Source organism: Panthera pardus, unplaced genomic scaffold, assembly GCF_024362965.1.
Source record: "Panthera pardus isolate Hobbes unplaced genomic scaffold, ASM2436296v1 HiC_scaffold_8, whole genome shotgun sequence".
In the NCBI taxonomy this organism is placed as follows: Eukaryota; Metazoa; Chordata; class Mammalia; order Carnivora; family Felidae; genus Panthera; species Panthera pardus.
The window spans coordinates 152,229,735-152,252,066 of NW_026527013.1; the positions used below are offsets into that span (position 1 = coordinate 152,229,735).

The 22,332-nt window shown below is 42.8% G+C and overlaps 1 protein-coding gene across 3 annotated transcripts in view; it reads right to left on the reverse strand.

Annotated features, from left to right (window-relative positions):
* Positions 1–22,332, reverse strand: part of CREB3L2 (cAMP responsive element binding protein 3 like 2) — a 120,545-nt gene that overhangs the window by 24,879 nt on the left and 73,334 nt on the right. For 2 of the 3 annotated variants that reach the window (XM_019452882.2, XM_019452881.2), the window contains exons 3-5: positions 8,294–8,469; positions 6,741–6,828; positions 1,935–2,119 (exon numbers count right to left, since the gene is read on the reverse strand). In XM_019452882.2, coding sequence (XP_019308427.2) covers positions 1,935–2,119; positions 6,741–6,828; positions 8,294–8,469 — 449 coding nt within the window. The remainder of the gene's footprint in view (positions 1–1,934; positions 2,120–6,740; positions 6,829–8,293; positions 8,470–22,332) is intronic. The other variant, XM_019452883.2, reaches the window with a different exon arrangement.

Sequence of the window (22,332 nt, forward strand, 5' to 3'; positions counted from 1 at the left end):
TGTCTGTGAAAGAGTGTTGTTGTTCTCCTGAAAATGCAGTTTTGCAAGATGCTCTCCTTGTGCCGGGGGTCGCTTCCTGTCCCCCGCTGACAGCTAAGGGGCCAGAAACGCACCTGCAGCCACATCCCGCGGAAGTCTCTGGCTTCAGTGGAGCCCCAGATCGTCCACCATCAGTGAAGATGAGGACTGTCACTCATCTCATTTAGCCCCTAAGAGGATGATGTGTTTCTGACCGGTCAAACGAGCTGAGTGCCGACTGCGTGTGAGCCCCACGTTCCATGTCATGGCACGCTCAACACAAACTGGGTCTCTCAAGCAGGAGCTTGTGCTCGAGACTGAGACTGAATTGATCCAAGAAAGGGTAAGGGCAATTAAATGTTACACTGTGATAGCAGCTCAAGGTGCACGCAAAACCCGGGGAGAGAGACGCTGCTATGAGTTTGTGTGATGGGGAAAGCCTCCGGGTACGACATGAGACTTGAATCGTGCCTTCTGAAAGGAAGGGGATGATTTACACAGAGAGGGGAGGGCATTCCAAGCAAAAGGCAGTATTTTGAAAAGTGATTGAAGATGCTATTCTGGAATGGATCAGAAGTTCTTGAAGCAGCAAAGGGTCAAGGCACCTAGTACAGAGTAGACATATTAGGGCCTGATACCAAGAGCTAACACAAGAAACACAACAGGCTATGGGGGTGTGACCCCAGGAGGATTTCCTCCAAAAATGTGCAGACTGGATTGATTGGACGAGGGCAAACAGGTATACAGGATGAAAACCATTCTAGTTCCAAAGGGGTGAGGAGTTTACTTAGAGCTGGTAAAGACAGAGTGGGGAAAGTTAATTCCTCTGTCCTTGGTAATGGTGAGAGAAATGAATGTGGCCACAGATCCAGAACTTTCTGGGACACACTGAACTTAAATTTTCAAAATTATGTTAATTGATAGATGGTTCTTACAGAATCTCGAATATCTCATCCCATTCAAATTTGCTCTGTGATATAAATTCAATGCGATATAAATTTCATAAGGTTGATTGTAAGTTTATAATTTTTCAGATTTCACAGACATCAGTGCGCTCTTCAGAATAGTAAAAAGTTAATACCTAGCCCTATTTTTATTGGGGAAAAGGTGCCCTTATATACTTCAGGGATGAATGATGAGTCACGCTTTCTAACCTGAGTCTCTGGAGTAAGAACTGTGCCACACAGGGGCGCCTGGTGTGTGTGCCACATAGTGGCTCAGTCTGTTGAGCCTCCGACTCTTGATTTTGGCTCAGGTCGTGATCTCACAGTTCATGGGTTCAAGCCCTGCGTCGGGCTCCATGCCAAGCATGGAGTCTGCTTGGGATTCTCTCTCTCCCTCTCTCTCTCTCTAACCCCCTCCCTCCCTCTCTCTTTCTGCCCCTCCCCAGCTCATGCACACACACTCTCTCTCTCAAAACGAAAAAATGAACATTAAAAAAAGAGAGAGACTTGTACCGCACACAAAAAGCGTTAAGCTCTGTTTTTGAGCTTTAGACGTTAACACGTTTGATCGCCGACAAACTTTTAAGTTCATCAAACATGGTTTCTTTGAAAAATATGTTCTCTCGCAGGCCGCAGGATCATCTAAAGTGATGGTAAATATCTGCGACATGATTTGGAGGAGGAAGGCAACACCACGTTTTTATCCCCTGTGCTTGTAGCTGCGTAAACTAAGCACATGAGTGGTAACTGGATACGCACAGGGAGAGGAAGAGAATTTGTGTTAGCGTGGCCGGGTGACGGGCAGGTCTTCAGAAAGGGCTGTACGACGGTTATCGCCCTGTTTTAGCGAATTAAACCAACAACTTCCTTCCAAGAACAAAAATCAAGCGGCCTTCAAGGGCACCCCCTCCCAGTGAAGCTCCAAGTGACCGCGGGGGAAGCGTTCGCGTCCAGTGACGCCAGAGTACTCACGTGAGGCGCTGTGAGGAGAGGAGAGCTGGACAGGGCGGAGGGGGCCCGGGCCGTGGCTCTGGCGGGGCTGTGGGTCTGGGGCAGGCCGAAGGGGTGCAGGCGGGGGTTGGGGCTCAGGCTGCCCTCCGAGTCACTGCTGTGGCTGCTGGGGGGCGTGGGAGGTAAGTGCAGGTGTTCCACGGAGGCTGAAGAAAAGAAAGCGATTGCATCCATCAGACAGCAAAGAAGCAGGACCTGGGGGTGGTTCCACGTCTGTACATCCATTCAGCCCGACTCGGGGCAGCTGGACCGAAGGCTGAGGATTCTGCAGGTGCTGATGTGGAAAGATCTCCAACATATACTGCTAGGGGGGAGGGGGGAAATCAAGCAGCCCTCCTTTTGTGTGAAAAAGGAGAGAAGGGGAGTACATCGTATTTGCTTGTCTCTGCATCGAGAAACTGGAAAACATATAAGAAACTAATAAAATTATGACCTCGGCAGGGGGGGGCGGGGGGGCAGCGGGAAATTAGGGTAGACAGTGAGAGCGCTGGCATAACTTGTCACTGTATCACTTCCTATCATGTATATAGCTTGACGTGTAAACCACGTTAATGTATCAGGTACTTAAAAAAGAATCTTTAAAAAAAAATTAGCAAAACTTGGGGCCCCGGAGGGTTTCCAGTGGCTGCTTTGATTGATAAAAGCTCATGTTTCTGAAGGAATGTGTCAGGCAGGGCCAGCCATTCTTCCTTCAGAGAATTTGAAATCCATCCGTCGACAGATAGATAGGTGGGAGCTGGAAAATAAACGTGTGGTGGGGATCTTTCTGCCCCACAGTCCCCTAGCATCTGAAAGTCCACCCCTCGCCTCTCCTCAGGGTGTCACAGACACGCTGGCTGCGGGAGCCTGGGAGCCTCGGTCGGTGTTATCACGCACACACCTGCAGGGCAGCAGCGAGGGGCTCCCGAGGGAACAATCCACTCTGAGTTCAACCTTTTTGACAAAGGAACTCTTCTTTTTCCGACCCGTGAAGATTGTCACTATGCTGAAATCCCTTGAGAGCCAGCCACTGTTATCGAGCCGAGGGGCATAACCCTGGGTAAGCCTTTCACCCCGTGCCCCTCCGGGGCCCCCAGGACAACAGAGCCCTTAGCACCTCAGCTGGGCCAGAGAACAGCTTGGGGCCGCGGAAAGGCCTTAGCCTCTTCTCTCCCATAACTAGAGACTGCCGAGGTGCTATCAGTGGGAAGGGCCTTGTAAGGCACAACTGACATAAGAAAATCGATCCCACCCACAGCTGTCTTTGGAGGTGACAAGCAAGGACCAGGTGGCTCTCTCTCTGAAAACACCTGAATATCCCAGGTAACAGGGAGTGTCCCTCTCGGCCACCCCTCCTGCCACCCTCCCTGCTCCTCGCGTCACGCATTTCTTTCTTCTCTTAGTCTCTATTTTTAAAATTTATTTTTAATTATTTATTTATGTTTTGGTAAATGTTTATTTATTTTTGAGAGAAAGAACAGGAGTGCGAGCAGGGGAGGAGCAGAAAGAGACGGAGAGAAAGAGAGAGAGACAGAGTCCTACGCAGGATGCACACCATCAGCACTGAGCCCGTTGGGGAACTCGAACCCATGAACTGGGAGATCATGACCTGAGCCGAAGTTGGACGCTTAGGCAACTGAGCCACCCAGCCACCCCTCTCTCTCTCTATGACCTTGTTTTTCTCTTTTTCTAACGTACTACCTTTCACTAGCTGCTTCCCTTTTTCTCTGCCAAAGTCTTGCCAAAGAGCTCCATGGGTTTTTAATGTCTATGGGTATTCTTAAAGCTAAAGAATGTTCTTTTTTTAAAAAATTTTTTTCAATGTTTATTTATTTTTGAGAGAGACAAAGACAGAGCGTGAGCAGGGGTGGGGCAGAGAGAGAGAGAGGGGAGACACAGAATTGAAAGCAGTTCCCTATGTGGGGTTTGAATTCACTGACCGCAAGATCATGACCTGAGCCGAAGTCGGATGTTTAACTGACTGAGCCACCCACGCGCCCCAAGCTAAAGAATGTTCTAAAGTAATCCAGATATCTCTAATGCCAACACCCCTGCCAACAGTTGCAGGTGTCTGAAATGTGTGCCCACCTAGGAAGGAGTCCTGAGAGAGTTAACCAACGTGTCGGATGACTTAAACAAGGAGGCCATTAGACTGAGATGGCTTTAACGCTGTGGCCTAGGTGAGCAAACCTAAAGTCTGTGCTTGTAGATGCATCAAGGTTACCAAATTGAAACCTAAGGGCAAGCAATTCACAAACAGCCAACCAGGCTTCAGACTACAGCCAATCAACAATTGCTTTGCTTTGCTTCTGCAAATTATTAGGAGAGTTCCCATTGGTGGAACTCTCCTAACCGCTTCTGGTTGGGCACTGCCGATTTGAATACGTTTTTGTCCAAATAAACTCCTAATTTTTTTTTTTAATACGCCTCAGTTTATCTTTCAGCAATGTTAAAAAAAAATCCCCAAACCCAGGAGCAAAACCCATTAGGGGTTCCCACTGTCTGCCACCCTGTGCTGTTACATTCTGGAGAACTCGCCAAGTTCTCGTCCTTTTCACTTAAGCACAGTCCAAATTATTCTAATCCTTTTCTCCTTTCCAAGCAGAAGGTACCCCACACAAAAGGGAAACGGCATGACATGGAAAGTGAAGGAAATGTGAATCCCCTCTTTCTTACTTATTAAGAGCCACTGACCTGGCTATCGGGGCCCTGATATCAGATTTCTAAATATCATTTGAAATGCCGGTCTCAGATTACTTGCAAGGTCTGGGGACAGCAAGCTACTTTGCCTCGAAACTCCACTGCATACAAGGATATCGAATTTCCCTCTCTCTGTTTAATCTAGGATAATGAGGAAGGACTGCCTGCCACTTACTTTACTCTTGAAACCTTTCTCCTCCAGTGATCTCAGATTCTGAAGTCACTCCAGGATTCATTGTTATAGTGAGGACACTTTTTGAAGCATATTGCAACATAAACTAAAAGAGCAAGATGCATTTGCTAGCTTTCGTGAGAATGAAAAGAAATACTTTAGAACAGGATATAAAGCTGAATGGTGCTAATGGAAACACCCAGTGGAAAGAAACATTGTCTCTATAGGGATTCTAGTCGATATTACGAATTTTAAGAATGCAATCATTTCTTACTGACAATAAAGGCAAATGCCAACCCTGATTAAACTGTCGCAGATAAAACCCTGAGTTAGTCTCCAGTAACACCCACACGTTAAGTACACACTGTAACACGGAAGCCTTTTCTATGGCAAATGCAGATAAGAATTTCTTATTTGTGGATCACACTAAAGATCTGTCCTTCTAACTATGTGCCGAAGATATAAATAAGAAGGAAGATGACGGCAGGTCCAAAGGCACAGATGGAAGAAACGTGGGACCCATGCAGGAGTAGCTCAATAAAAAAGGCAAAAAAGCTCCCTTCTACTCTATGACACTTGTGGGTCAGTGTTTGGAATTCCTCACTATGGGCTTCAGATGAGAACAAGACAGAGAAGTCAGAAAGAAACTGACACAGAGAAAGAAAAACTGAAAAGTATGACAACTTCAAGTCTGACCTTATTCTGTTCCAAATGGATGGCAAGACGCCCAGTGAGATGCAGGAACTAATTTAGAAATAGGGAAGAGGCTCTTTGCAACTATTGTCACTTAAAGTCAACATTTATTTTTTATTAAAAAAATGTTTTTAATTGTATTTATTTTGAGAGAGAGAGCGAGCAGGGTAGGGGCAGAGAGAAGGGGAAGAGAGAATCCCAAGCAGGCTCCATACTGTCAGTGCAGAGCCTGATGCAGGGCTTGAACCCATGAACCAATCATGACCTGAGCCGAAATCAAGAGTCGGACGTTTAACCTACTGAGCCACTCAGGTGCCCCTAAAGTCAACATTTGAAAACACTGAATGATCAGACAAATTGTGAATTCACTTTACAAAGGGTTTAAACTCAAGTTGTTGTAAACAGGCAAGGTGCCTTTGCAGATATTTGTTTATTTGCCTCTACTGATCACTGAGGCAGCACAGAGAATTGGGTTTGATTCACACGCTCACACCCAAAAGGGCAGCAATTGCGTTGGTCATCAGCACCCCAAGTTCATAGCTGACTATAAAGGTTTTGAAAAAACACCCTTGCTAGGAGTGAAACTAAATGAAAAGATTCAGCATAAAAGATTCAAGCATATACACACAGGTAAAAGGTTCAAGTACATACATATATGGGAAATTAAATTGTAGCTTTCCAAGTTTGTATTTAGAATCAATGTTTTATATATATGTATATAAATATACACACATATATGTAATATATATACATATGTATACACATATATATAAATATATGTAAATATATTTTGTAAATATATTTGTAAATATATATGTAAATATATATAAATATAAATATGTAAATATATATACATATATATATTTAATGTTTATTTATTTCTGAGGCAGAAAGAGACAGAGCATGAGTGGGGGAGGGGCAGAGAGAGAGGGAGATACAGAATCCGAAGCAGGCTCCAGGCTCTGAGCTGTCAGCACAGAGCCCGACGCAGGGCTCAAACTCACAAACTGTGAGATCATGACCTGAGCCGAAGTCGGTCGCTCAACCGACTGAGCCACCCAGGTGCCCCGAGAATCAGGGTTTTAAAGCACAGAGCTGTTTCAGAAACCAAGCTATCCCTGCGGTACAAATTAATCCCAGCACTTTCTCCCGCATTCCCTTTCTCTTTCGACTGTGCTCTGACGTCTAGTAGCCCCGAAGGGAGGCAGGGAGGGTAGACAGACCTTCTTTAGGAGAGAAGTTGAGGAACTGATCCACTTCATGAGGCTCCAGCTTAATCTTAGGAATAATGGTCTGGCAGGAGGAATCAACCTGAAGGGAGAATTTCAAACAGTTTTTAAAAACCGGCAACAACCTCGTAGGATCACCAGGGAAGCTAGCTATTTGTCATCTGTGTGTCGCCCTCCAGGCAGCCCTGCTTCTCGGAGCTGGCAGCAACCTGGCTGAGCACAGGCTCCTTCTTTGACAGGGAGGAGGCTTTGTTCTTAACCTTTCTCTCACTGCCAAATCTGGCACTACAGCTCACGGAACACTCAGAATTCCAAAATTAAAAAACCAGGGCGAATTCATCAATGCTTCCTTCTATTGTTTTTATGGTAACATAAAGGCATTTTATCATGCAACAGTCTGGAGAATTTGTAAAGGGCCACAGGCCTCCACCAGTTTGTCCTATGGCAGGAAGTACATGAACCAAGCTGCATCCATTCCCCTCCAGGCTTCCTCATGGTTGACGACATCTAACCATGAAACAGTACGGAAAAGAGAAAAGGTCTCTGGCCCATGAGTGGAGCAGGGCCATGACCCTGACCTTTCTGAGTTACATACTAAAACATCAACTGAACCAACATCTCGAGGAGCAGGGAGACTTGGACACGTTCTAGAAGCCCAGTGCAATGAACAGATCCAGGCAGCGAGTGAGAAAGGAATTCTAGAAGGCATTGTAGAGGTGTCCTGTTCACAGTCCCTCATCTTTTCCACGATGGGTTGTCAAGAACACTAAGAACAAATATGGCGCCTCTACTCTTCTGTGTGACCTCTTCCTGAACAGGTATAGGTAGATATTACACCTTGCTCAGAGGACATCTGACTTAAAGAACATCAGTGGAGTCACTGTTTATAACCCTTGGCTTTGAACTTTAGGAAAGGTAGGGCTGACTTCCAACATCTGGAAGAAGATGTGTGAGTATGATTCTGGTCTATTACTAGATACCAGAAATATCTGGAGAGAAGGTAGAGCAAACTAAATTCTACTTCCTGTAGGCATGGAATTGAACCAGGAAGAAATTCCCAATTTTTTATGTTTTCCGTGGGTAATACGATAAACGTTGGTAGGTTGGAGATCCCTGAACTGGGTCAGGGCAACTCTGCATTGCACTAGGAAAGTAAAATGTTACACAGGAACCAACATTCCAGTTAGCCACCACATGCAAGCATGCATCATCATTTAACCCCTCTCTTTCCCCTGGCTTAAAACTGAAGAGTTTTTTTTTTTTTTAAACTATAGATATCCATCTATTTTTTTTTTTAATTTTGTAACAGCAATCATCGGAAAAATGAAATCAGACTCGCTACCACTTTTTCTGAACAACGTCTTCAAAGGAAGTGGTATAACAAACGCTGACCCCAATAGGTATTGATATATACATACGTACATATGCAATTATATATCCTTAAGCATATACAGCCACTAGCTCTAAAAAGGTTAAATGCCTTATTGGAGAATGAGCGTCCGTATCTTTTGATCCAGTGTGTGTGTATAAAAGAAAATTAAGTATACCCCAGTATTCGGTTCCAGGAGGGGTTCCTCCTTTTCAAAAGGGGTGGAGATGGCCGTGATGGTCAGAGTGACAGAGGGAACAAGTCCCGGGGGCGGCTCCTCTGTAATCGGCTCTGTCTTGATGGTTGTGGATGGAAAGTCTGTAGACAGATACCATTTCTCACTTTCCACTTCATCTATGGGAAAAAGATAAGCACATGTATGAATTTGTCCAGGGTATCATACATAAGTAAAACAAACGACTACTGAGCTTGCTCCTCAAAACACAGTTCCAACAATAAAGGGCAGAATAGGAGGAAATAAAGTGAGGATGTGAGAGGGGAGAGAAATGGATAAAGAAATGAATGGCAAAGTAAGAATCTATACCTGCATTCGCTTGAGGGTAAGTTTGCCGAAATAAACGACAAGGATACACGGAAAAGAAAGACACCCACCTTCCCGGTCAGGGCAGCAAGGAGACTGGATGGATGGGGAACAAGATGGGAGGAAGAATCTCCACGTGTGATGTTTTACACTATTTGTTTTCTCAAACTAAGTGAATGTGTCATCTATTCAAAAATATAGAAGTACATTTAAAATTAAACGAATGGTTTGAAACCAGAGTCTCAGGAGAGACGTCTGGGGACCACGGACAGGTGGGCTCTATTCTGCTCTCAGTGAACAGTGATTTTCCTTTCTTTTCTTCTCACTCCCTGTTTTTGTCCTTCTGTTTCCCTATGACCCCACTCATACCTTAAGCCCGACCTAGAATTCCAGAACTTTACTTAGCCCTCTGCAAAACTTCAGGGTTTATAATAAACATCTGCCTTTGCTGCAATGGATCAAATATCTAGAGAAAAGGGCTGGATCTTGGCTTGCTACTGGCTTTCATGGTTATCACAGGCCCGGGGATTGCAACAAAGCATTAAGAACAGACAGAAGCACCTTGTCCCTTAATGCCCATTCTTCTAGACACTTAACGTCCACCTATTCCTTACCAAAGTACTTCAGCACTACTAACTGAGCAGAGTCATGGAAAAGGAGGGAATAGTTAGGAAGAGAAAAGACAAGGAGACTGCAAACAGGTTCAGAACAAGAAAAAACAAGTCAGAGATTCCCAAAGTCAGCATTCCTTAGCTGATACAATTTTTATTAAAATGAGGCTAAAATGAAGCAAAGATACATTCCTTGCTTTATGAAAAGGTTTAAACACACACACACACACACACACACACACACACACACACACACACCCCACATGCTGAGTGAACCATTACTATACCAAAGAGCAAAGTCGTTCCCATTAGGACTCAAGTTTTCTTAAGAGAAGGTACGCGAAGATCATTCAGAACTGGTAGAGGCGGGGAAAGAGCAGGCATAGAAGCAAAAACTAAAGGTTATAATTATTAAAACTGTATTCCATAAGCAACTTCCTTGAAACTCAAGAAAAAGTTAGGTTCACATTTACAAAGGAAAATGATCTCCCCCTCCGCAATCCAATTTATAATTGACTTCATTGACTAGCTCAGCCCTGATTTATTTCCTGAGGCAAAGGAAAGATGGGCAACACTTCTGTTGGTTGAAGACATTTTGCTTTTGGAACTAGTTCTATAAAGCTGTTGAGTGCGATGGTGTGATGGGAGAATTTCCATCATTCACAGGGTACGCACCACATCCTGGCTGAAGGGGGAGGGGCAGGAAACAAAGGGCCTTTTGATGGCGGCCAGAGGAGAGAGACCACACTGTACTTGACACAGAATTCTGCTGGCCAGATGGGCGCCCGGCTCAACTTAGAGAAGCAACTGGATGAAGAGCCAAAAGAAGATTCTAATGCCTCTCCCAAAATGAGCTTAAGAACTAGAAACTTCTGTCACCAGCAAGGAAGACACACTCAGGACAGATTTGGGGAAGAGTTGGAGAGACAGAGTGCACAGATCACACTTTCTCTATTCAGGAATGGCATATGGCTGCCTTTGCTTTGTGAAGTCAACACTTACAGCCTGTCCACACTAAGCAGTATTTATCCCTGGCAGAGAGACTGGAAGAGAGATAGTAAGATAAAATACAGCCTCAGTGTATGTTAAAATTAACAGTAAGGAGACATCCCTGAGAAAAGGTCGCACAGGGAATTGTAAGATAAGACCAGACCCACCCCCATGCACTTACGACCACTATGTGGTGAAGCGTAATTCACAAGGCAAAAAAAGAAAAGGCAAAAGTAAAAACAAAACTATAAGACAAACCGAAGACAGGTAACACAATCGGTTCTTCCAGTGTAACTAAGCCATCCTCAAAGCACATGCATTCATAACATAGGTCAGGGTAGTTGATATTCTTTTTAAAATATTTTTATTTTATTTTATATTATTTTTGAGAGAGAGAGTGAGAGAGAGTGTGAGCAGGGGAGAGAGGCAGAGGGAGAAAGAGAATCTTAAGCAGGGTCCATACTCAGTGCAGAGTCTGATGCAGGGCTCAATCTCATGATCCTGGGATCATGACCTGAGCTGAAATCAAGAGTTGGACGCTCAACCGAATGAGCCATCCAGGCAACCCAAGAGAGTTGATATATTTTTTAAAATGTTTGTTTATTTATTTTGAGAGAGAGAGAGTGTGCACAAGTAGGGGAAGGCAGAGCGAGAGGGAAAGACAGAATCCCAAGAAGGCTCTGCACAGAGCCCAACGTGGGGCTAGAATTCATGAAATGCGAGATCATGGCCTGAGATGAAATCAGGAGTCAGACAGTCAGCCGCCTGAGCCACCAAGGCACCCCAGTTGATGTTGATATTTTTAACGCTCAGTGTCCTACACCCCTTTTTAAAAATTTTGTCTATCTATCTATCTATCTGTCTATCTATCTATCTATCTATCTAAAATCATTGCTGTGTCAGGAAGAGAGACTGCAGGATGAACAATGATACTTGAACGAGGAAGCAAAACCTCCTCTCTCAAAGACACTCTTTCAAGTGAGAAGCCCAAGGAAGCTGACTCTCTTCCCACGAGCTTTGTTGAGGACAAAACACTGGCGTTGCCTTCATGCTTCCACTTCAATAAAGAAATTTATTGGGGCGCCTGGGTGGCTCAGTCGGTTGAGCGTCTGACTTCAGCTCAGGTCACGATCTCGCGGTCTGTGGGTTCGAGCCCCACTCTGGGCTGTGGGCTTGGAGCCTGGAGCCTGCTTCCGATTCTGTGTCTCCCTCTCTGCCCCTCCCCCGTTCATGCTCTGTCTCTCTCTGTCTCAAAAATAAATAAACATAAAAAAAAAATTGAAAAAAAAAGAAATTTATTATTCTTTTTTTCCCCAAAATTATTTATTTTTTAATTTTACTTTTTAAAATTTACATCCAAATTAGTTAGCATATAGTGCAACTAAGATTTCAGGAGTAGATTCCTTAGTGCCTCTGACCCATTTAGCCCATGTGTGTGTGTGTGTGTGTGTATATGTATACATGTATATGTGTGTGTGTGTGTGTGTGTGTGTGTGTATACACATACACACACAATGGAATATTACTCGGCAATCAAAAAGAATGAAAACTTGCCATTTGCAACCACATGGATGGAACTGGAGGGTATTATGCTAAGTGAAAGTAGTCAGAGAAAGACAAAAATCTTATGACTTCACTCATATGAGGACTTTAAGAGACAAAACAGATGAACGTAAGGGAAGGGAAACAAAAACAATATAAAACCAGGGAGGGGAACAAAACAGAAGAGACTCATAAATATGGAGAACAAACTGAGGGTTACTGGAGGGGGTATATACACATACATATACATATATATACACATATACACATATATATACACATCGTATATATACATATACATCATATATATATGTGTGTGTGTGTATATATATACACACACATATATATACATATATACATACACATATATATACATATATACATATATACACACACATATATATACATATATACATACACATATATATACATATATGTGTATGTATACATATATATGCATATACATATATATGTGCATATATACATCGTATATATACATATACATCATATATATATGTGTGTGTATATATATACACGTATATATATATACACACACATATATACATATATACATATACATATATATGTATATGTATACATATATATACATATACATATATGTGTATATATATGTATATACATAATACACACACACCACATCTTCTTTATCCATTCATCCATCGATGAACATTTGGGCTCTTTCTGTACTTTGGCTATTGTTGATAGTGCTGCTATAAACATGGGAGTGAATGTGTCCCTTCGAAACGGCACACCTGTATCCCATGGATAAATGCCTAGTAGTGCAATTGCTGGGTCCTAGGGTAGTTCTATTTTTAGTTTTTTGAGGAACCTCCATACTGTTTTCCAGAGTGGCTGCACCAGCTTGCATTCCCACCAACAATGCAAAAGAGATCCTCTCTCTGCATCCTCACCGACATCTGTCGTTGCCTGAGTTGTTAATGTTAGCCATTCTGACAGGTGTGAGGTGGTATCTCTCATTGTGGTTTTGATTTGTATTTCCCTGATGATGAGTGATGTTGAGCATTTTTTCATGTGTCGGTTGGCCATCTGGATGTCTTCCTTGGAGAAGTGTCTATTCATGTCTTTTGCCTATTTCTTCACTGGATTATTTGTTTTTTGAGTTTTATTTGTTAAGTTTGATAAGTTCTTTATAGACTTTGGATACTAACCCTTTATTCTGATATGTCGTCTGCAAATATCTTCTCCTGTTCTGTCGGTTACCTTTTAGTTTTGCTGATTGTTTCCTTCGCTGTGCAGAAGCTTTGTATTTTGATGAGGTTCCAATAGTTCATTTTTGCTTTTGTTTCCCTTGTCTCCGGAGATGTGTTGAGTAAGAAGTTGCTGCGGCCAAGGTCAAAGAGGTTTTTGCCTGCTTTCTCCTCGAGGATTTTGATGTCTTCCTGTCTTACATTGAGGTCTTTCATCCATTTTGAGTTTATTTTTGTGTATGGTGTAAGAAAGTGGTCCAGGTTCATTCTTCTGCATGTCGCTGTCCAGTTTTCCCAGCACCACTTGCTGAAAAGACTGTCTTTATTCCATTGGATATTCTTTCTTGCTTTGTCAAAGATTAGTTGGCCATATGTTTGTGGGTCCATTTCTGGGTTCTCTATTCTGTTCCATTGATCTGAGTGTCTGTTCTTGTGCCAGTACCATACTGTCTTGATGATTACAGCTTTGTAGTATAGCTTGAAGTCCGGGATTGTGATACCTCCTGCTTTGGTTTTCTTTTTCAAGATTCCAATAGCTTTGGCTATTTGGGGTCTTTTGTGGTTCCATACAAATTTTAGGATTATTTGTTCTAGCTCTGTGAAGAATGCTGGTGTTATTTTTTTTTATTTTTTTTATTTTTTTTATTTTTTTTAATTTTTTAATATATGAAATTTACTGTCAAATTGGTTTCCATACAACACCCAGTGCTCATCCCAAAAGGTGCCCTCCTCAATACCCATCACCCACCCTGCCCTCCCTCCCACCCCCCATCAACCCTCAGTTTGTTCTCAGTTTTTAACAGTCTCTTATGCTTTGGCTCTCTCCCACTCTAACCTCTTTTTTTTTTTTTTTTTTTTTTTTTTTTCCCTTCCCCTCCCCCATGGGTTTCTGTTATGTTTCTCAGGATCCACATAAGAGTGAAACCATATGGTATCTGTCTTTCTCTGTATGGCTTATTTCACTTAGCATCACACTCTCCAGTTCCATCCATGTTGCTACAAAAGGCCATATTTCATTTTTTCTCATTGCCACGTAGTATTCCATTGTGTATATAAACCACAATTTCTTTATCCATTCATCAGTTGATGGACATTTAGGCTCTTTCCATAATTTGGCTATTGTTGAGAGTGCCGCTATAAACATTGGGGTACAGGTGCCCCTATGCATCAGTATGCTGGTGTTATTTTGATAGGGATTGCATTGAATATGTAGGTTGCTTTGGGTAGTATTGACAAGAAATTTATTATTCTAACTTACGGATGGTTTTTGAGTTGGAAAGAAGTTTAAGGCCATCAAGCTCAGATACATCATTTTATAATGAGGAAACTGACACACAGGTCTAGATCACACAGCAAATCAGTGGCAGAACCCGGTCGCTGCATCCTGACCTGGAGTCTTTCCATTAAAGAAACAACTAAAAATGTAAATAAAGTCCTGTGCACAGATCTGATTATTGTAGCATTATTTATAATCACAGAACACTGAAAATAACCAAAACAGTAAAGAACAAGGGCAAGGTGAACGAATTATGATGCAACTATACGTGGAACATTTATGTGGCCAGTAATATTACACATATAAACTTTTTAATGACAAGGCAAAGAAAGACTTATAGAATATTTTTAAAAATCTGTATACAAATTTATATACTATTAATGAAGAAATTGACAGAAAAAAAAAAGACTGAAAGGAAATGTGTCAAAATAGTAAAATTCTCTCTGGAGAATAATTCAGAACGCGAATGGATGTTTTATTTCTTTAGATTATATACTATTTCTAAATTTTCTGTACTGGAATATCCTGTGCCTGGATAATCATGCATTGACATGGCCTGTTTCTACATGTTCAACTTTATGCCTTGCGATGATAACTATTAGATAGAAGCCCAAGTGGCTCAAGGGGCCTATTCAGAGTCCCTTGACTCAACAAGGGTCAAAGAGTACTTTCATATATGTTATAAATTGCATAATTGGCTTCAACTCTTCACTCACCCCTCCACTGCCATGTAATTTTGCAGTACCTTCCCACTGTGGACTAATCCCCACCTTGGACTGGCCATATGACTTGCTTTGGCCAAAGGGATGTTAGCTTCCTAATGTGAGTAGAGTCTTGAAATGCACTTGCACAACTGTATTTACACACTTGTACTACTGCCATCTTAATGAAAAGGATGTGCCAGAACAATCTACTGACCCCAGAAGAAGGGGGGCAGACATGTGAAACAGAGTTTGCCCCCCAAATGAGACTGACCAAGATCAGCCAACACTCAGCCTTAAATATGTGAGTGAATCTGGCTGAAACTAGCAAAATCACTCAACTGTCCCCCACCCAAAGTACCCAGCCTCCAGCCAAGGCATAGACATATGAGCTATAATAAGTGACTGTTCTTAAAGCTAATGGTTCTTGTTATGCAGCAGTATAGCTGGCTGATACGATATAGCTGAATGTATATGCAAGAAATTAAATCCATTATATCAGAACCTATTGCAACAAAATAGCTGCACCTACTTGCCATAATAAATCCTCTAAACCATCACTTGTGACCATATCAATACGTTTGTAGATTGACTGATTAGATCTACCGGTTACATCATAAAATAAATGACTTCATATGAAGAAAGTCAGCCAGTAAGAAGTGTGGTGAGAATAGCAGTCCAGTGGTAGTTGACATCAGAGAAAAGAGTTTTCATCCTAAACTACCAAGTTTGGGCTTATACTCTGTTCCTCATCGGAAATAAGTATCAAATCAGAGAAAACAAAATGACAAATGTAACCTATGAGGTAGAAGGTTAATAAAGGATAGAGTGAAAGGGCGTGAATAGAACATGTATTACAATTTTCCACATTACCTTATTTTTATGGTTTTATTTTCTGGTCAAAAATATCAGTAGAGCCACCATGGCTTAGAACTGGAATTATCCTTAGATGTTTGAGTTATTGGCTAAACTACAAAAACAAAAGTCAGTACACTTGACACCCTTTAATTTCTAAAACCTGAAGCTCAGATATTGAGGGAAAATTTTTTTTTTCCTAAATGGTGTTTACACACCTTTTAAGTTTCATTTCACAAGGAAAAATCACCCAATAAGGTCAGTAGTGCATACTGTGGGGAATAAGACCATTGGCCCCCATATCATCTGACTTTATTTAAATGGCTTCCTGTCAAAGGTCAAACTCAACTGGCATGATTCCTTAGCATCACCACTTAGCTATCAGCCAGAAAATAAAAATAAGCCACTGTCTGCTGGTGGTGAGCAAGTCCTTCCCATCCAAGGACAAAACGGAACTGCCATGGGAAATGGGGCCAGACTCTAGGAGTACCCACAGCAGAGTGCATGGAGGGGCCAGAAAAGACACTACATCAGAGCCAACACAGAGGCAACACTACAATGTACATCCTCAATCACTTCCATATATACTGCAGAAATTACAGTATTGATTAGATGTTGATTCCTTGGGGAGGGGGAGAAAAAAGATATACACATATGTATATATAATACGTATGCATATATATTCTTTTTTTTTTAAATTTTTTTCAACGTTTATTTATTTTTGAGACAGAGAGAGACAGAGCATGAACAGGGGAGGGGCAGAGAGAGAGGGAGACACAGAATCTGAAACAGGCTGCAGGCTCTGAGCGGTCAGCACAGAGCCCGACGCGGGGCTCGTACTCATGGGCCGTGAGATCATGACCTGAGCCGAAGTCGGACGCTTAACCGACCAAGCCACCCAGGCGCCCCGCATATATATTCTTAAAAAGAGAAATCACGTGGGGCAAATCCCACTTATATGATACATGCACATATATATCCATTTGCTATTGATATGACATGACTAACATTGAAAAGGAAATTTTTGTAAATTAAAGTACACCTCATCTAAATCTTTTGGCATTTGATAACTGTGCTTGCTCTTCAAAATTTTTCAAAGGAGCTGGCAAATCTTGACTGCTTTTTGATGTAAAAATCTCTTAAAGGAGAAAATGCTAAGGCTGGGTTCTGGAGGCTGGGAGAAAGGCAAGAATTGAGTCAAGTGTGTCAGAATCATGTTAATGGTTGTTTATTTTTGAGAAAGACCCAGAGTGTGAGTGGGAGAGGGGCAGAGAGAGAGAGAGAGAGATAGAAAGAGAGAGGGAGACACAGAATTGGAAGCAGGCTCCAGGCTCTAAGCTGTCAGCACAGAGCCCGACACGGGGCTGGAACTCATGATGGTGAGATCATGACTTGAGCCGAAGTCGGACGCTTAACCGACTGAGCCACCCAGCTGCCTTCAGAATCACGTTAAACTATATACAGCCCGCCACATGTCTGAATGAAAGTTGGTGGCCTGTCTGCCCACGGTCCCCTCCGTGACAGCCTTAACCCTGAAATAACCGTCAGTCATGAGTGACATGATGAGGTGTTGAAAAGAGTAAAAATAGCAAACACTTAACTGTGGGTGTTTACTATATGCTAATGTTGTTGTAAGAGCTTTACATATGTTAATCTTAAGAGTAACCAGGTAAGGCATGCACTACTTACTACTACCCACATTTTATAGACAAGGAAGCTAAGGGATCAAATAACTCACCTAAAGTTACCTAGCAGGTGTGCATCAGACCTGGGATTCACAGGCTGCTCTCCTTGCAACTCCAGGATATTGCTTTACAACAGATCAATGATTAAATGGGTCTCTAGCCAAAAGTGATTATTATTCCCTTAACGTGTTTTGAGCCCATAATTAGCTACTGCAAAAGGTGCAACACTGGTTCTTGCTATATTCTCACCTGGGTTTATATAAAATTTGAATCCAGTGTTCCTGAGGTAAAGATTCCCAGTTTAAGACCAACGAACAATAGCCAAAACGTGCCAGGCACTGTTCTAAATGTTTTCATGTATTAGAAGGACCTCTGTGGGGTGCCTGGACGCCTTAGTTGGTTGAGGGTTGGACTTCGGCTCAGGTCATGATCTCACAGTTCGCAAGTTTGAGCCCCGCATCGGGCTCTGTGCCAACACCTCGGAGCCTGGAGCCTGCTTTGGATTCTGTGTCTCCTTCTCTCTGCCTCTCCCCTGCTCATGCTCTCTCTCTCTCTCTCTCTCTCTCTCTCTGTCTCTGTCTCTTCTCTCTCTGTCTCTCAAAAATAGTAAATAAATATTCAAAAAAAAATTTAAAGGTTGCGGGGGGCATCATTGTCCTCCTTGCCTGTTAGACAAAGAAAGTAAAGGCAATACCCAAAAAGGTGACGAATAGCCAAAGGACATATACCATGAGCTCAGGCATCAGACTCAGAGAGAGCAGCCCCACCACCTCTGAGTCTCCAGCCCACCCACATCAGAGGACCCAGTTACCCTCTGTGGGGAGATGAGCGACAAGTCTTCCTTTTCTACCCTTGAATCTACACCCTCTATGATGGTGGCTCTGACTGACTGACGCTCTTGTTTGTAGCTCAAAGTAAATGTGATAAAGATACAGCTGTTCGTGGTCTTTCTGTGACTTTCAGGTCTCACCTCCTCGGAGCATTTCAACATCAAGATATCTGCAATACTGCCGACTGGAAACCCAAGTCACCTATGACTCCTCTCTCCCCTCTACTCCACCTACTGGACCGTGTGTCAATCCTGCTCTGGGCTTCATCTAATTATTTCAAAATCCATGATTTCTTTGCCATGCATGTTATATGCCTTTCCTTCTCTCCCTGCATTAATGATCCATGTCTAGGCCCGCTGTCCGTGCTCTGGCATCATCAGCCATGAGACATTAGTTTCGTCTTCAAACCTTCCCCCAAACACCACCCCACTTTCCTAAATATCTGTTTCTCCCCAAACCCTGAGTCTTGGCTTCCACCAGGCTTCCCATTTACCGGCAGCACTGCTCATCTTTAGCTCGCAGACTATTGTTTTCATTCCCACCTGGGAAAACAGCGCCGTAAATTTAGGGTATCCGTACTAAGCCGGCTTACCTAGCCATCCTTCGCCTCTGCTAGCACTAAAAGCCCAGCTGGCTTAATCGGAAGGAAGATAATTATTATTTATGTTCCTAGTCCCAGCCCCTGTAGAACCTGGAACGGCCACAGTTGCAATCCCTTATTCCACCCAAAATAAAGTTACCTTGGCTTGTGCGTGGTGTAAATATTGTATTAGATCACTCCTATACTAGTGTATTTTATGCTGAATCTGTTGATATTTTACGTAGGTTCTAATTTTGTTCCTCTATCGTCTGGAAGGGTAGTGCCCTTGTCTAGATCGCCCTGAACAGCTTTACTCCGGCTCTACTAAGCTTCTTCTTCAGGAAGAAGACTGAAATTAAAGAACAAAGCAAATGAATACATAGCTTCCCGAGTTAATTACAAAGGAACATGACTAAAATAGAATAACTCGTGAAGATACCTTCCATGTGGTGAGGCACAGGACTTGGTCATTCAAATATAAGCTTTTTTCCCTCAATCCCCGTATAGAAATATCCACAGACATTTTACTTGGATGTTTCTGCTTATCTTTTTATAACCTTCTCTCTCTCTCTCTCTCTCTCTCTGTTTTTGTAGAACAGAAAACCCTGCCTGGCATCTGGTTAACAGCCTTAATCATGGGGAGAAATGAATGAGCTGGGGGCAGAATATCTTTCTGGTGGTTTTGAAGGCCGAGCCCACACTCTGACGTCTGGATCCTGTGGTTGCTGAGGCCACATGAGTTTTTTAGCTCTAGTGTTTCAGAGAAAGAAGTCTACAGTCATATTCAGTCCTGAAGATAGATGACTCCTATGTAATCTTAGACCAGTGTTTCTCAACCTCTCTTTGTGGGGGGCGGGGGGGGGGGGGAATGGGGAGGGGGAGGAGGGGTGCTGCGAGGGTGGCAGTCACAGACTCTTGAGGATCTAAAAAAAAGTTATAGATGTTCTCAGTAGAAAAAAATGACAAATGTGGACAGCCCAAAATGTTGTATATCATTTTAGGGGTCTACAGTCCATCCAGGTCCATGAAAAGTTAAGAGGATAAGAGCACCTAATATGCCCTATGTCACTGGTCTGGGGTTTAAGGAGGGAGGGTGGGGGAGAAGAAACAGCAGGGAGAGAACAAGGAAGGACAAAGGAAAAGAAAGAAGTGGGAGAGAGAGGAAGAGAGGATAAAGACAGAGAAAAATCCTAATAAAGTAGGAGATGGTCTACTCCAATTGTTCATCATCTTCTTTTAGGCTTAGCAGCAACTACAGAGGAATTCCACTTAATCTAAGTAAAATTGGACAAGGAGATCTGAATCACTGGCTTTCCCAGGTATAATGAAACAACTGGCTATCCATCACTAGAAACAAGGACTCCTACTTTTGCTTAAGCTGTTTTCCCAAAGCGAGAGAAAAAGAATATTAAATTTAATGTGAACAGCAATTTTTAAATGCCGCCTTCTTACACACTTCCTAAAGAACTACCACCCTTTTCCAACAGGAAGGGGCTCTGTTGGGCAGAACACGTGCTGCAAGAAGGATCCTTGGGGCTGATCCTCCCTCAAGGTGGATGCAAACGGGGTTTCAAATGAATAAAATAATTCTGTTCCCAAACATCTGTCTGTCTACACCAAACTCAGAAAAATATTGGATGCTAAGATGTAGACAAAGCTTTCCGGGGAAAGTGCCCCATCTACTCATGTACGCTAACTTTGATTTCACACCGCCCAAATGGTTACCCTCCTTGTTCATTACCCCCTACTTGTACAAGTGCTTTTGCTGGCATAGGAAGGTGGTTTTAACTCAGAAAAATCTCGATATTTGAACATGAACGGTGGATCAGAAGCCCTTTGCAAGCTATATCTGACCCACTACACCTGTTCTCAGCAAATTACTAGCAAAGCCTATAGCAGCACAGGATCTATACATAGAGGAAGGCACGAGGTGAGGGAACTGAATGGAGTGTGCTTTGGTCTAATGATAAGAAAGCCTTCCCAGAAGAGATTCACTGCTTCTTTTTCCCTAACACTCAACTATTAGCATCAATGGCACCCCTGAGTTCCCCTGGGTTGCATTTATATTGATTGCAATTAAAATACAAAGAAATCGTTTCATCATGGAAGAGAAAGAGACGGGCACCTTTGGAAACGTACTTATTTGCAACCATTTCACTAGAGACCTTGTTTTAGAAGAATCAATGTCCCAGCCCTCGGGCCTCCGTCTGCTTCCCTCCAGCCACTGTTCCAACTCTACTCAATGCTTCAAGGCCCAAATAAACTCTGTCTCATTCATGGTACATTTCCTATGATCTTCTCTGGGTGTGCCCTCTCTGCTCTGAACTTCTACAGTTTAATTTCCTCTTGGGACATTTCCATTCTGCCTGGTCAAGTATTGGGGTACATGGCATTTTCACTAGAGTCTGAGCTACTTGTAGGCGGGATCTAAGTTTCACTATTGTGTATTGCAATTATCGAGGACAGCGTCTGACCCACAGCAGGTGTTCCGCAAACATATGTGGAATTGAAGGGGCAAGTGGGTCCGCCTAGATTATTTAGGCCTTCTCTAATCTGCATGTTCTAGAACAGCAAGGCTGCAGAATGGCTGACCACTCCACAATTATATAATCATCTAAATATAATACAAGGTGGCCCTATTGTTATCACTCCAGCCACACAGCCTCTGCCCTCTGCACTTGATGTTTCCTCTGCCTAGAAGCATCTTCCTGAGACAGCTAGTTCTTTTCCTCATCTGCTGACCTTTACTCAAACTTTACCTTCAAAGATGGTCCTTCTTGGTCTATCCTATTTAGGATTTCAATTCCTCATCCCCCGTTATGGTGGGAATGCTTGTGTCCCCCCAAATTCTCATGTTGAAATCCTAATGCCCAATGTGATGTTATCAGGAGAGGGGCCTTAGGGAAGTGCTTATGTCATATGAGGGTGGAGCCCTTGTAAATGGAAACAGGGCCCTTATTAATAAGAGACCCGTCAGTGCTCCCTCGTCCCTTCTGTCATGTAAGCATACAACAGGAAGTCGGCAACTGGAGAGGGCTCTCATCCACCCATGCCGGCACCCTAATCTGGGACTTCCAGGCTCTAGAACCATAAGAAAGTATTTTCTGTTGTTTATAAGCCATGTAATATTTTTGTTACAGCAGCCTGAATAGACTAAGATGCCCGCCCACGTCCTTCAGCAAGTCCCTATCCATTTTTCTGATTTCTTTTTCTGTATATCACTGATCACCATCGAATAAGCCATATATTTTACTTTTTTCTTTTTCTTATTTTCCGTCACCCCTACCTCCTAGAATGTAAACTCCATGAAGGCAGAGACCTTTGTAACTGTGTTCACTTTTTACCCTCAATGCTTAAAACAGTGCCTCGCAGGTTAA